Below are 16,491 nucleotides of genomic sequence, written 5' to 3'. Positions count from 1 at the left end.
ACCAACGAATTTCCGTCAGCAAACTAGATGGCCTTCTCACATGAAAAATTCAACGCCTTGAGTGAGGCTATATAGGTGTGGGACAAGTGATTTAACCATATCCATTCGGTCATGAAGAACCCTGCGTCTAGTCGTATATATATATATATATATATATATATATATATATTGACAATGACAAGACTCGGCACAAGATGGAAGTCTATAAATCAAATAAATAAAATGACTTCACATGCCTTTCTAACAGTTACGTTACATTGTATGTACACTGATGAGCCGATAGGCGAAACTAGTTTGTATTTTTATAATTAAATACTGTTGGAAAGGCATGTGAAGTCAATATATATATATATATATATATATTTATAAAGTGTTCATATCTCACTGTATCAGAGGCGGTTCTAACTTTGTCCAACTTCTTAAATACGCACGGACTATTCTTTGACCTATGCGTTTGAAGAATGCCAATATTGCCAGACGTTATTAGAATGTGCAGGGCAATTCTGGAATAGTCTGCATTCTCATATAGCACATAGCGTATATATGTAGACATAACGTTATGTAATTTGCATAAAAAACTTTGAATGCTTTTGCTGAATTTGCTCAAATGTGGGCAAACTGCAGAAAAATTGATTTAACAGTGTTTAAGGCAATGAATAACTTGATTCATTCGAGAAACTGTCTGAAATTTATTTTAAGTCGAAACAATATAATAAAATAAGCAAGAGATTAAAAGGTACGCGTTTTCAATCATTTCTTCACTGTAAGAGTATTTTTAAGTAAAGTAATATAGCTTAACGCACAACAACTCTGATTCATATAAATTAACAAAATTTCTAATTGGTCAGTTTATATTGGGTTACTGTTTTGTTAATAATGCATGTATTCACACGAAATTTCACATACCGACATTTGAATAGGTACTGCAGCTAATTATGTCTCCCCCAGGAGACATATTGTTTTTGCCCTGTCCGTCCGTCCGTCCGTACGTCACACTTCATTTCCGAGAAATAACTGGAGAACCATTTGACCTAGAACCTTCAAACTTCATAGGGTTGTAGGGCTGCTAGAGTAGACGACCCCTATTGTTTTTGGGGTCACTCCGTCAAAGGTCAAGGGCACAGGGGCCCGAACATTGAAAACCATTTCCGATCAATAACTAGAGAACCACTTGACCCAGAATATTGAAACTTCATAGGATGATTGGTCATAAAGAGTAGGATGATTGGTCATAAAGAGTAGATGACCCCTATTGATTTTGAGGTCACTCCATCAAAGGTCAAGGTCACAGGGGCCTGAACATGGAAAACCATTTCCGATCAATAACTAGAGAACCACTTGATCCAGAATGTTGAAACTTCATAGGATGATTGTACATGCAAAGTAGATGACTCCTATCGATTTTGGGGTCACTCCATTAAAGGTCAAGGTCACAGGGGCCCGAACATTGAAAACCATTTCCGGTCAGTAACTTGAGAACCACTTGACCCAGAATGTTGAAACTTCATAGGATAATTGAACATGAAGAGTAAATGACCCCTATTGATTTTGGGATCACTCTGTCAAAGGTCAAGGTCACAGGGGCCTGAACATGGAAAACCATTTCCGATCAATAACGAGAGAACCACTTGACCCAGAATGTTGAAACTTCATAGGATGATTGTACATGCAAAGTAGATGACCCCTATCGATTTTGAGGTCACTCCATTAAAGGCCGAGGTCACAGGGGCCTGAACATTGAAAACCATTTCCGGTCAGTAACTTGAGAACCACTTGACTCAGAATGTTGAAACTTAATAGGATGATTGGTCATGCAAAGTAGATGACCCCTAACGATTTTGGGGTCACTCTGTGAAAGGTCAAGGACACAGGGGCCTGAACATTGAAAGCCATTTCCGGTCAGTAACTTGAGAACCACTTGACCCAGAACGATGAAATTTCATAGGATGATTGGTCATACAGAGTAGATGTCCCCTAATGATTTTAGGGTCACTCTGTTAAAGGTCAAGGCCACAGGGGCCTGAACATGGAAAACCATTTCCAATCAATAACTTGAGAACCTCTCAACCCAGAATGTTGAAACTTCATATGATGATTGTTCATGCAGAGTAAATGACCCCTATTGTTTTTGGGGTCACTCCGTTAAAGGTCAAGGTCACAGGGGCCTGAACATTGATAACCAGTTCCGATCAATAACTTGAGAACCACTTGACCCAGAATGTTGAAACTTCATAGGATGATTGAACATGCAGAGTAGATGACCCCTATTGATTTTGGGGTCAGTCTATTCAAGGTCAAGGCCACAGTGGCCTGTTCATGTAAAATCATTTTTTGGAAATAACTTGAGAACCACTTGACCTACAATGTTGAAACTTAATAGGATGATTGGACTTGCAGAGTAGATGACCCCTATTTATTTTGAGGTCACTTGATCAAAGGTCAAGGTCACAGAAACCTGAACAGTGACTTGAGAACCACTAGGCCAAGATTGTTGAAATTTAGCGGGATGATTGGACATGCCAAGTAGATGATCCCTATTGCAGCCAACCATCAGTGTCTCTTTGACTTTTGCTCCTGACCCCTATCGACTTCTTGCCTACAGGACTTTGCATTGGGGGAGACATGCGCTTTTTTACAAAAGCATTTTCTAGTTATTGATTTATTTTTGGCGACTCTTAGCCAAAGTAACCGAATTAGGCGTTTTGACTGACATTACATTTTTTGCACGTGGAGGACATGTGAACCAACAGGCACTTGTTCGTTTACACTTTTGGCATTACTGACGAATGTCCTACTAGAAAAACTCATATCATGGTGAAATTGACACAAAAGCAACGCGATCGAGCTGTCGGAATGTTGCTAGCCTGGACACATTTACGACACGTGTGTAATTATTTTTGCAATTTCAAAAGAATTTTTATATAATTTATCTTAAGCTGTTACTTTCATGGTTATTTCCATTTTTAACCTTATTTCCGTTTACAAGAACCTTCAATCGTAGGTTATCTATCATCCGCGTTCTTTTGGCAAAATTTAACCCAAGGACAATTCACTGAAGTGACCGATTTTGGGTTTTGTTGTAAAATTCCGTCAGCCTGGGCGCGTTGCTCTTGTGTCAATTTCACAATGATATGTGTTTTTCTAGTAATACTTTCGTCAGTAATGCGAAAAATGTTCACTAACAAGTGCATATTGGTGCGCATGCCCTGCACGTGCAAAATATGCAGTATTGGTCAAAACGCCTAATGCGGTTACGCAAGCCGCCAGTCAGCCAAAATAAATCAATAATTAGCTGCAGTACCTATTCAAATGTCTGTATATGAAATTTCTTGTAAATACATGCATTATTAACCAAATAGTAACCCAATATAAACTGACCAATTAGGAATTTGTTAAGTGTATAAATATATTTGATAATTAGTTCAAGTAGGGGGAGCTATGCGATTGGTTTGGTGTTGCTTCAGGCATTATTATCCATTTTGACGCCTAATTTGATTGTAACATTTCGATATAAGTCTTTATCAGTGTTTTATGCTGTGTGAATTAATTGGAAGTTTCAATATCGACATGACAGTAATTCCTTAGAATCAGCAAGCCTTTCTCCGCTAGTCACAGTACGGTCGTTGCGCTTTTGGGCAGCTGGAAATACTTACTTTAATGTGAACGAGCAAAATATTAAGGAAAATGCTTATCTACTAATCTATTCAATGTCCGTATGTTAATAAACGTGTATCTAAATTGTAAGTATCGGTCTGCAATTTCAATACTTTTATTCACAATTTTGTTTTAGTTTGCATTTTATTAACGTGGATTTTATTGAATTAGTTTTATTGATACGCTGCGTTGTTTCACAGTGCTTTTAATTAATCATGTTTGCATTATATGTTTCTAACATTGCTTGCCTGCGGCGTTGAATGTCCATACGTTTATCTCAAATCACATCAAAAATATGTTTAGTACTACAAAAATGAAATAAAACTTTTGATATATCTATGTCTTCGTGCATATAGACGAGACGATTTTATAAAGTAAGAATGAAATGTTTCTACTGCATTGTGTTTATGATCAAATGAATTGAAGTACACTAACATCAATATCCGTACGGGCTTCACTAGGCGGTTCGAAAAGCGTTATAATTATACAAAAGAAATACGCGAATTCTTGAGAATAGATAGGAAAAGTAAAAGAAAAATGGATAAAATGATAATAAAGTTGAATTTCCTTGGTTTGTAGCTTCCTTCGAACCTTTTCTTCTTACAATCCAAATGCGGTTTGTCAGATGCAGCTATATACCAATAAGAATTCCCATGAATCATTTAATATCGAAAGCGGAGCATTCTAGAGATCACAATGCTTTGCTTAGTTTCGACTTTTTACATACCTTACGTTGTCATTTGAGGAACGTGCACTTCTTTCCCCCCTAAAGTTTCCTATAGAAAGCCTTTATTTTGCAACGGTATCAGTTTAGCGGCATTTGGTTTAGTGTAGCCTGATGTTACTTTGTTGAAATGATTGGAATGATGTATAAATAAATGCTTTGTTAGGTTTGACATATACAATATAAAATAAAGCAGTCCAGATTGCGTTTGAAATGAGCATGGATTTGTAACATATATAGAATGCGTTTTCCTCATCTTACCATAACAAAAATTTGAGCACGCTGTTGCTATCACTTGTTTGGTTTGAATTATTCCGTTCGAGTTTCGTCCATTGTTGGTTTCTATATTCTTCCAATTAAGATATCGGAAAACAAATTATCGGGATGATCGTAATAAAAAGCCCTTTCCCTCTTCCTTACGTCTGTATGTTACTGAAATATCCTCTGAAAAACATCTATATTGAGATATCGATTATGTGTTTTACAAGATGAAACGAATTTCACAATTTGAAGAATTGTGTACGCTTCACGGATCTCACGGATTATAGCAACAACAAACACGAGAGTATAAAGTAATGAATTGGTGCATAATATAGATTGGGAGTTATATCTGAATAAATACTAGAAGAATTTTACTTAGGGCAACCTAAATAGAAATATTTGCATTAATACAAGAAAAAAGACAACTAAAATGTAAAAACGTTGTGTATGAGTAGTACCCTCTTGCATGCATAAATACATTATCTCTGGTCTTCATCCAGTCCAAGAAGAACATGAAGTCTCCATCAAAATATACCTAAACTGATACACTAACCATAAAATCAAGTGTTCTGTATACAGAACAAAGCAACCTCTATGGATTTATAATTTGAAATGGTCTTCACTGTTGTAAAATGTACGTAAAACTGGCTCTCTTTTATTCCCCAAGACGTGTTAATTTTAGAAAGGCACTTTAACTATAATAATTGTTTGATCTAATAACTTAGGAGAATTACAATCATTATTTTTTTGAAGAAATGTGATGTAAAGCCTTTAGATTTATGACTTTTTTCAAATGTAATGTTATTTCACTTATAAGTATAGACATGTTTTGTTTGAGTATTTTTGGAAGTATGCCGTTATATATAAAACACATGCAGAGTCTGTAAATTAGACACAGGATCTGTTAACTCTGTTTGTGGTACTGATATCATGGTAGGAATTTAGTTAATTATTATTTAGCTTACGCTTAAGATACTGTTCATTTTGGTTTAAACAATATTTTCTTTTGAACACTTTGAAAATTTGACATACAGATTCTTGGAGGAATACTCTTCTATAAACCCGTTCTGCAGCAACCTTATTGGTCAACATAATTAATCTTTTTGAAGAAGAGTCTGCTGTTGGCGAAGGTTTTGTTACCGCTATGTTGGGACGTGATGAAAGTGTCGTAATTGTTTCGACATTTGGAAGTATTCTATTCTCCTGAATGTTAAACTAAGATTTTGTCATAAATTTATCATCCGTCAATAATTTGTGTTTACGTACATTCTCTACAATAATAATGCTTAAAGACAAGAAGGAAACGAGTGCAGTGAAGGATTTCCATTGTTGTATATACTGGTGAACTATCGGTTGTATTTCTGAACTAGATTTACACATAACTCATAGCCTATCAATCAACTACTTTGCAACATCTACATTTTTTGCGGCTTCATCTGGATAATTTTGAGTATCTGTTGTTCGTAAGTATATGGCATGCCATTTAATTTCGGTTCAAGGTTCTATTTAAGAGCGATAACACATTTCAAGATGCAGAAATATACATTCTTTCATATTCAAACTTATCATTTCGTTAAATACATGCTTCAAAAAACTTTTAGCCTGCTGGCGGCAAATGCTTCTGCTTTTGCAGGCAGTACAGACCAAGATCGCTATTCAGGTAGTAAATCTCCTTGAATAACAACTGGTACTGCCAAAGTATTTTTCGACTCGCTCTCTGTACAATTGAGCGTATCTTCATCCTTCATGCCATTGCCATCTGCTTGTTTATCACTGATACTCTTACATGAATGCCGTACAGCAGCTTTCTCTGTTGTGTTATATGGGTTATCGCAGGTATTCATCACATTACGTTTCGCTGTAAACACATGGTCATATGTTTTGTCAGAGTTTAACCTGTTATAGACATTGGTACCTTTTGCTGCAGAGATTTCTTGATCAGACCTAATTGTGTCATATGCTGAAACTTTAGATTCCTTTTCGCGTTTCTCCAGCACAAAATAATTGTGTATGTAATTGCTATTGCTTGTTTGGTTTGCAGCATTCTGTTCGGACTCTTTATGACGAACTATTTCATCAATGCTTTCGTATGCATGATTGTCGGTTTCAAGTCGTCCAGAAGGTTCAAATGTTTGACTATAAGAATGATAATGATCCGAGCTCTTCGTCACGTTCTTACGTCTGCATAGTGCTATAGCTGTCCCCCTGAAAACATACACAGTTAAAACAGGATATCTAAAACTCGCTCATCTCAGAAATCCGGTTATTTCGAAGACATTTTCAAGTCCCGTTCTAAAAATATGTGCACAAAATAATTTTTGTGCCGATTTTCGCTTATCTTGAAGTTAAGCGCTTGATCCCTAAAAATTCGAGATGCTGAGTTTTAACTGCATAATTTGAAGGTAAATTACTTTCAAGCTTTTATATAATTAAGAGTTTTTTTTAAATACATTTATTGTATTCTGTCATTTCTGACAAATGATGATCTAGCTTGATGAAACACATTTTATAACTAATTTCACGAAATGTATTTTTAACGTTCATTGCACGGATTTGTCAGAAATTATTTATTTTGAAGTAAATGTTTTAAACATAGAAAATTGAATTACTATAAAATTATGGAAATCAAACACATGGTATTCAAACGTTCACAAACATATGGTGACACTGGAATCCTTGCATTTAAAAGTATATGCTATGTAATATATAAGAATATCTATACTTGAACTTTAAAGCTTATTTTGAATTGCACGTTTTGCAAACACCTTGCTCAACAATGCTTTGTTGACAGGAGAACATGTTTACCTCTGCCTGTGAACAACAAAGAAAATCACAACTGCAGCAGTCACCAAAACCACAGCAGAAGAAACACCTACAGGCACAATGATATCTGAAACTAACCGAACATCCAGATTACAAAAAAGAAGAAAAATATTTTGAAAGAATGTCAGAGACACATATTTATTATATACTTATATAAATTCTGTAAAAAATGGCTTGTATTTCACAGTTTAATATGAACAGACAGACAAAAATTCCGCATTGTACCTTTTAAATTCCGTATTGTACCTTCCGTACTGTATGCGGCCAGACTATTTTCATTAATATGCATGACCCGACACATTTTTATAAATAGCGCACATAAAAACGTCACTTGGTTCCATTTAATATCTATAAACATTGAAGATTTCGTTCAAAACAAAACAAGAATCAAAATGGCAAAGGTATATATAATAAAAGGGTCATTATAACAGTAGCTAGATCTGGGACTTTGTATTCGGCTCTCGTGGATTTGCAAGGTCGGATCACACTCGGCGCTTGCGCGCCTCGTGAAATCCGATCTGGCGAAATCCACTCGAACCGACTACTGCATCCCAGATCAAGCTACTGTTATAATAACCCTATTGTATTGACGAAAGACTTTGCTAAAGTTTAATTTATTGCTTAAATTTCCAGTTACATAAAGCTTGGAAAAAATAGTTTATATCGAAACGACATTATCACTACACGGGTTTCAAACTGGTTAATTGTCTACTTATCTTTTTGTCCAAATGATGTATATATGACTTCGATCTAAAAATTTATCGTAATATTTTTCATACTAGGTATATTTAAATGGCTCAATCTCAAAAGGATTCGAGTGTTCAGAACCGTTCAGTTGTTTAATTTGATACGATATGTTATATATAAATGCTTATAGTTTCTCATCTGTTTGCTTTTAAGTGCAAACACGGCAAATATGCTGATACATTGTTTTCCTACCTATATACTGGTAAAATATAACTAAAATAAACAACACATACATGAAGATCTACTTTGATTTTCTTGGGATTTGTCTTGATCTTCGTCACTGTCACATACAACTCTTTTACGCTCAAAATTGTTTTTTGCAAAGTCAAGTAATAAGTACTCATTTTGCTTCCGTACAAATCCATAACGCATTCTGACATCACCTGAAACGTTTTATGGCAATCACTATCTATGTAACAAGAATAGTGTATATACTGTAAAACTAATACTTAAACTTTATATACAGGAAATAAACTTGAAAGCCTTTTAATGAAAGTAGAATTACAATGTGTGTTGTTTTGTATTCTGTCTATCTTTTTATACATATATTTCTGCCGTCATCGGAAAATTCAGCTCCTATCTGACAAGCATCAATCTCTGATTTCTTAGCGTAATAAATATATATTTGGTATATTTAATAAGTACATCACTAGTAAAACGAGCGTGAAATGCTGTATTGTTAAAAAAGGCATTAATTGTGATCACCGCTAATTTACAACAGCAAAACCTCTATTTAAACGTCTTTTAAGGTCTCTGACAAAATTTGATAAAATGCCCGTTTAGCCAAAGCGACGTATAGTTGAATGTCAATTCCATATCCAAATAGTTTTTATAATGATTACGAAATTCATTGAGATATTGAGTATATATCCTTTGAAATAAAAAGTCATTTTACATCAATGAAAGTTCGTTTGTCTTCAGAAGGATACCTCAAATTCACACATACCTAACGCTTTTAGTTTAATGCTTTGCTTTTCAGAACTGATAACAGAACTTCTGATTACATTGGTCCACATTTGAGTCTGGGATGTAGAATTAAATTCAGCATCACTGTAGTTTCGGAAACGAATCGGAAAGCCTCCATGAGAAAAACATTTGTTTGCATTCCTAATCCAGGTTCTGTTCTCCCCGTCTGAAGACGTTTTTACATATTCATCGCCTGTAACCCATAAACGATAATATATCTTCAATTGCACATTTTTTACAGACGAATCTTGACAAATTTCAACTTAATGTATTTTCAGAGATAAATTTATTTGCGATGTGTGAAAAGTGGTATTATATCATACTACAAATGTTGAATTTGTAGTTGGCACTTGTCGATGGTATCCCTAATTTACATGTACATTATAAATATATAAATTAAATGAAATAATAATCAACACATGCTTGTTATTGTGGATCTAATTTTCTCAACTCACCAAAACCACACACAACGACAAGATCTGTTGAACAGTTTTTCCATGAAAATTGCTGTTTGATCGGTTCAAGTTGTAGACAGGACATTTCTGTTTCACTGTTATTGGCATGTATTGTCACTGAATAGAAACAATTACATGAAACTGTCGCCTATTTTGTATTTTCTAAATCAGAATTCTATCGACACAAAAAATGTTCATGTCTGCATGAACAATTCTATCATTTGCGGTGCTGAAAGACATAAATTCACTAACAACGTATTTGAAAAATTGCTTTTCTCTCCTATATTCATGGAGTGTCCAAAAGATGGAATACAGGACAAACACCGTTTATGGATAAACGTCAAATATTGAACTGTATGTACAAACATAATTGTGGCGTAATAATTATGATAAATGTTTATATCTGCATCCGAAACGTTCTGCTATACATGTATCTCTACCTTTAACAATGTTCATATTTGCGCTACGAAAAAAAATAGAATATTCTACCAAAGTTCGCTCACTTTTACCTGTCAACTCTATCAACATACATGCATGCAAGATAATTATTGCCCTTTGTTTCTGCATGGCAAACAATTATGAAATGTTTTGAAAACAAGTCTGAGAACAGTAAAATTGAACTAATAATTATTGCATTTTGGCAAAGTGCTGATAAGAAACAAACTAGTAACATGTCACACTAAATAAGAAAGACTTTATGAAGAACAAATTTGACAAGTTTGAGGCGTACCGTTAGGATTCAAATTATAAACCGATATAAAACGAGTTCCATTTTCTGTTAGTCCTCCACATGCTACTCCTGGCTGATGATCACAGTCTGCGGTGCACTCCGTATAGTTTGATCGCAGACTGTTCAAAGTATGGCCTTCTTTTAAGCATATGCACTACAAAGCCAAATTGAAAGGTCATAAAATTTTAATTCATTTGTACGCCTATATATTAAAGTATTGCGAACAAATAACATGAAATAGTTTCTAATACAGAAATTATAACATACTCGTTAGTTACAATTGAATCGGAATGTCGTGAAATCACGAATAGTGTTTAAATTTGATAAGTTGGTCATTTTTAAGTACTGTATTATTGTTTAGAGTAAAGTATCTCCTCATAAAAGTAGGTCATACATGTGTTATAATAAGCTTATATTATTTTTCTCCTACATATTGTTGTATGCTCCTATATATTGTAAATATTCAAACACATTTCATGTTGTATAATATAATTTTGAATTCACGAGGATAACGTGCTCAATCACTTGACTATAAAAATTCTAGAAGGTAGATTATGATGAACTAGTAGTGAAAGATAAAACACAATATACTGATTATATAAATTATTGCATAATTTTGGTATTTGTCTGGACATAAACTATAAAAATGATTAAAAACATATTAGACAGTAAAACGTTTATGGTGTATAAATTTCTTTCATCCTTATTATAAAATTATATGTAAAATTATTGTTCTTAAAGATAAAAAACTCAGTTTGGCAAGGACTACAAATGAATATGTTCAGTCTAACAGAAAAACAAGACAATCACATGGAAAAGCCAATATTTACGTTATGATGCTTTAATGGTGCTATTTGACTATTTACAATTTTGATCAGTGTAAATGAGTATGATGTTTTAAAATGTACAGCGACAGAATAAGTGTTATCACAGTGCACTGAACGCAACTGAAAGGCTGAATCTGTCGAATCCATGGTAAAAAGATCCGAGGATGGCAAATTTTGTTGTTAATTATTCTCAGTTTAAAGAAGTTATTGCATAAGAACTAATTTGGAGCCTGTTCGTTGATGGTATTGCAATGCAGAATACCGTCCATTCTCTCTAGTCCCGGGTTGGGCAGAGCTCGAGATTTACAAATGTCATAAGTACCAAAATAAAAATTAGAGACACCCACTGATGTATTCATACAGCGGTACACACGTAACCTTCAATGATACACAGAGTGCAATTCCCTGAAAAGCGGCGTATTGTTCCCAGTTGTAATATTTAACACTGCTTCTACACAGAGCAGACTTTCTGTTGAAATCAACGTCCATACGCATTTCATAGGAATGACCCGAATTATAGATAGCTTTGTATCGAAAAATGTGCCCCTGTTCTTACACAGAGTACCGATACACTCCTACAGTTGCATAAAAACACTATTGAATTAATTCATATATCTCGGAATTTATCTTTATCTTAAATCATTTAAAACTTATAATAACGCAAGTGCCGCGAAAGACTTAATAGATAACATTGTCCAAACAAATGGGTAAACAACCCACTTAGTTGGAGGCTGACATCAACTTTGCACACTACTGTGTATCTGTCTACGTATTTGTACCTACTGAAAACATATGTGGTAAATTTGAATACCATGATTATATTGAGTCGTACCTCATTTTCAGAAATTCCGATGAATGATCCAAATCCACATGCACTGAAGCACTGTCCAGGACTACCAATTTTGCTTGTCTGTGACAGGATCATACCGGAACTATGAACAGTGTCATCCTTTAGACATCCTGACCAAAAATGACACTTTAATTTACATATCTAAACTGTGTCTAACCATCAAACAACGACAAACAATATGAAAAATGTGAAATATTCGAAATTGAGATAAAATGTGAAGAAATTGAAATCCTTTCTGTTATAATTACTTTAAGGTATTGATATATTCCATTCATAAAAGAAATGATATTATCAGTAAAATATGAACCGGCCATATCTTTTTGGAGGGGTATGGGGAGGTAACTTTACACAAACACAATTATAGATCATATGGCAACTTTCCAGCTTTTGATTGTGTGCTATCGGGAATACAACAACAAAAATGAAAACAAAACAAAACAAGCATAAACAACGAAAAGAAAAATGAAAAAAATAGATATTATACAACTGTAATTATTCCCTATTCAGAAATGTTAAGTCTTAGATTTGGAAATGCTATATTTTCATTTTTGCTCTACAATTTTATAACTAACACTATTTGTAAATTTTGCATGAATGCCACTTTGAAAGTGACAAACAGCTCAAACAATCTTAGCACATAACTTTGCTATGAAGAAGTTCATGGCATATTGGATATTCCACTTTCAGAAGCCAAAACTTTAAAATAGGAACAAATTTGTGAGATGTTTTTCAAAAATTTTTTCAATACATCAAAAAAGTAATACCAGTTTTTAAATATAGACTGAAATTTCCCATTGTTTTAATTTAAATTTTTCCAGTATTTTTAGCAGTTCGTATCATTATCAGAAATATTAGTTTTTTTTAAAATTTGAATAAAACTCTTCTTTAAAAGGGTTAATTCTGTTTTTTTTAAATTTTTTAAATAATCCATGTAATCATAGGAAACACCTTTTTTTTTTAAAAATTCTTGTAAAAAATTTTTGAAAATATTTAAACGGAATATTTTTTTACTGGGTTTTATCCAATGATTGAGACAAAAATTAAAATAAATCAAAAAAACCAAGTCGGAAATCAAAAAAAGCCATATATCTTTCCAATTGTAGGAAAACAAATTTTCTTTTTAAATTTCCTATTTTTTGCATAAAAAATGACCGTCATAACCTCTTAAATTATGAAAAAAAAGGGAAATTTTTGTTTTAGTTTAAAAATTTAATATTACATTCTGATGAGCCTTCCTCTAAAATTTTCCCTGTTATATACAAGGTCAACGACGGATTCATTTTTTATTTTTTTTTCCAATATAAAAAACTTTTGTTTTTTAAAATTCTTTTGAATCTTTTTAGACATTCTTAGTTTTTTGTTAAAATGTTCTTTAAATATTTCTTTACAATATTCCTTTTCCCTCAAGCATTTTTTCAAAAAAACTTATAAAGAAGGTCAAAATAAATCTGGGTTTAGAAATTTTTTACGTCCATAAAAAAAAACTTTATAGCCGTAACCACAATCTAATGATTTTTTATATGGTTTTTAAATGAAGATTCAGTTGATGGAAAGCAGTTAAACTTTTTTTATTATTTAAAAAACAGCATAAATTAAAAAGGTACGCTAAAACCCTTTTTTTAAATTTTTAAATTGTACTTTACTTCCCTCTTTTGCATTTTTAGCGCCCTTGGATACCATTAATAGCTAAACATTTGGTAGTGTTCATTTAATATTCTTTTCTTGTGAAAAATTCTGTAACATGATTTACAAAAATGTTTTTTATGTTGATCTTTGGTTTTTAGTAAAAACCATAATCTATTAAAGCCCTTTTATCCAAACATAATGTTGGACTGGGGTCTCTGGTGAATTACAGTCGCCGTTTATTTTATCATTAGTATTTAGCAACATGTCACAGTGTCTCGTATTGAAATTTTGATATGTACAATGGCGATAATACTATTATCTCATAACCAAATGATATTAAATGATAATTCAATTTAAAAACCTATTTAGGTATTTTGATTTAATGTTACAGGGGGGAAACGTTTATTCCAGTATAATCAGATCGTTTATATGTTTTTTAATATTTTGAAACCTCTTTGCGAGGTCTTTTTCAAACAGGAAATTTGTAAGCCAAAGGACACCATCTAAAACATTCACATTATCATCATTCTTTTAAATTTATTAATCCTTCATTGAATTTTGTGAATGGTTTTTTTGGGTAATTCCTATAATAACTTGAAGCAGCCAAGGACTATACTTATATCTATTTATATAATGAGCATCAACTGACTCTATTCTCCAGCCACTTCCTTCCATGAATCCAATTAACCAATTCTATTTATTTAATTTCATCAAAAGCTGATGTAAAGTTTTTTTTATTTCGTTATCGCATTAAGATAATTTTCGACTGCTCAGAGCCGTGTCTGGTAAAATGAAAATATAGGTGACTTTGATTTAATATGTATCAGTTTTATCCATTTTTTGCAAAAGTTAGTTTAAAAACAACACATTTAATTTTTATAAACCTTTTAAAGGTTTAAGTTCAGATTTTAAGTATTTCATAAAGTCGTTTAGTAGTTTAAATATAATTGAGTTTCTTTGGATCTAGTCTATATGTTAAATTTTAATTTCAAATTTCTTAATATTTGTTTTGTAGATCCTCTCGATTTCCCATCTATATATTATATTAAGAAAAAAAAATCACTAAGGAAAAAAGGCATTAAAAAACATAATAAAATAAATAAAGTTTTAAAATTTATCTTTAAGATGAATTAAACTATTTAAATTATATCTTTTTCCGCTGGTTTTTGGATATTCCACTTTTAACTTGGTTTTTTTTTTATTTTTTCCTTTTGCAGCACATTGTAATTAACCCTGAATAATATTAAGGTCTTGGAGCCTGCCAAAGTGCTTTTATATGGGTGGGGGTGGGGGGGGGGGGGGGGGGTTCCCTTCTATTAGTGGTCACAATCGGTTTGCAATACCTTTTTAGATTGTTTCGAATATTTTTTTGGTCTGGGACAATCACATAATCTTTCAGCATTTTCTGGTCATCAGTTAATAGAACAACCACAGTCCCATTCAAAATAAAGTTCTTTTACGAAGATAAGATCTATAACATTTGTAATTTATCAATGACGTGGTTTTTATATTCACGCTAACTAATTGATTAAGTTTTGATTTTAATAACCTTTCTTCTTTTAAGAACGTTCTTATATGAATTTTTATCTGGATTCCATTATTTCTCCTAAAAAAGCGTGCTAGATAATTTTTGGCATAATCATTCTATCTACCTTCAATTAACCATCAATAGAGAATATACTTATAGAAAAAAATCTTTAAAAAACACCCGTAAAATTTAATCAGCTCTTCTTCTTTTTACTTTATAATCCGTTAAGTTTAAATTCCTTCAATATCATTTCAATAGGGTTTGAATAAATTTTTTTCTTTCTGCATTTCTAATAGTATTGTAAAAATATCCTGAATAACTTTGTTCTCTTCTTCTTTATTTACTTCTCCAATCCTGCTTTTGTTAATAACAGTTTGTTGTAGGAGGGTGTGTGGGGGTGGTGAAGGTGATTTTAAAAAAAATTTCTTGTCGTCAAGATTTAAGTCTGTTAGTAAATAATGGTAATTACTGATGGAACAGCACCAGCAACTGCTACAAATAAAGAAAAAAAAAAAAAAATGGTAGAATAAAAAGTTAAGAAAATAAGCTGGAACAAGTACTAATGCAGCTGAGCAACCAAAAATACCTGCTGTAATATATAATCCATATTTACTCTCCCACAAAAATATAAACTTTTTCTGTAAGCAGTCAGCTAGTTAGTTAATGAATAAATAATTGATCCTATTGTTTCTATTCCATTATTAATTAAAATAAGATTTTTATTAACTCATTTATATAATTAAACTTGTTATTTTCCTAAATTAAATTTGTTTCAATTCACTAAATGGTACCCACCTATTAAATTTTTCACTAATTACCTTTCCATTTTACTAAAGCTTGTTTTTTTCTGATAGTCTCGTCTAATAACTTTTTCTCTCTAAAAACTTCTTGTGTAGTAGTAAAAGTTCTTGTTCAAAAATGAACCTTTGAATTATTTCATCCTTTAAATCTTTAATAGTGTATGTCGGGATTTGTATTATTAAATTTTATAATTATAAATATTTCCTCTTCCAGTTTGGTGTATATATACCTTGTCAAAATGTCTTTTTAAGTTTACTTAAGCGAACTCGATCACCAATTTTAAATTGATTGCTCTTTGATTCTTTAAATCACCATATAAATTAAAGTAAACAGTAACCTTATTTAAGTTTTTACTGGCTTCGTTGTGTCATTTTTATACAGAATGTTTTGTTTAGTTATATTATCAACCATATCCCTGCAAATTTGTTTAATAAGTATAATGTATTATTTGGCATTTAAATTAGTACCGGGGGGGGTGGGGGGGAGGGCGGGGAGATGG

General features: G+C 32.5%; 1 protein-coding gene across 3 annotated transcripts; it reads right to left on the bottom strand.

Moving 5' to 3' along the window:
* Nucleotides 1–5,274: 5,274 nt before the first annotated feature.
* LOC123559460 (uncharacterized) lies at nt 5,275–12,168 on the bottom strand. 3 transcript variants are annotated; one of them, XM_053552656.1, is made up of 7 exons: nt 12,020–12,168; nt 10,361–10,514; nt 9,631–9,747; nt 9,156–9,368; nt 8,443–8,592; nt 7,445–7,535; nt 5,275–6,844 (listed from the first exon to the last, which is right to left on the bottom strand). In XM_053552656.1, the coding sequence occupies exons 1-7, from the start codon at nt 12,110–12,112 to the stop codon at nt 6,292–6,294; spliced, it is 1,371 nt and encodes a 456-aa protein (XP_053408631.1). In that variant the 5' UTR covers nt 12,113–12,168; the 3' UTR covers nt 5,275–6,291. The 3 variants fall into 3 exon arrangements, with proteins under 3 accessions (XP_053408631.1, XP_053408632.1, XP_053408633.1); XM_053552657.1 differs by having other exon boundaries at nt 7,445–7,529; XM_053552658.1 differs by having other exon boundaries at nt 8,455–8,592.
* Between the last annotated feature and the right edge of the window lie 4,323 nt (nt 12,169–16,491).

This window comes from Mercenaria mercenaria, chromosome 10, assembly GCF_021730395.1.
Source record: "Mercenaria mercenaria strain notata chromosome 10, MADL_Memer_1, whole genome shotgun sequence".
In the NCBI taxonomy this organism is placed as follows: Eukaryota; Metazoa; Mollusca; class Bivalvia; order Venerida; family Veneridae; genus Mercenaria; species Mercenaria mercenaria.
This window is presented reverse-complemented; position numbering and strand designations above follow the sequence as displayed.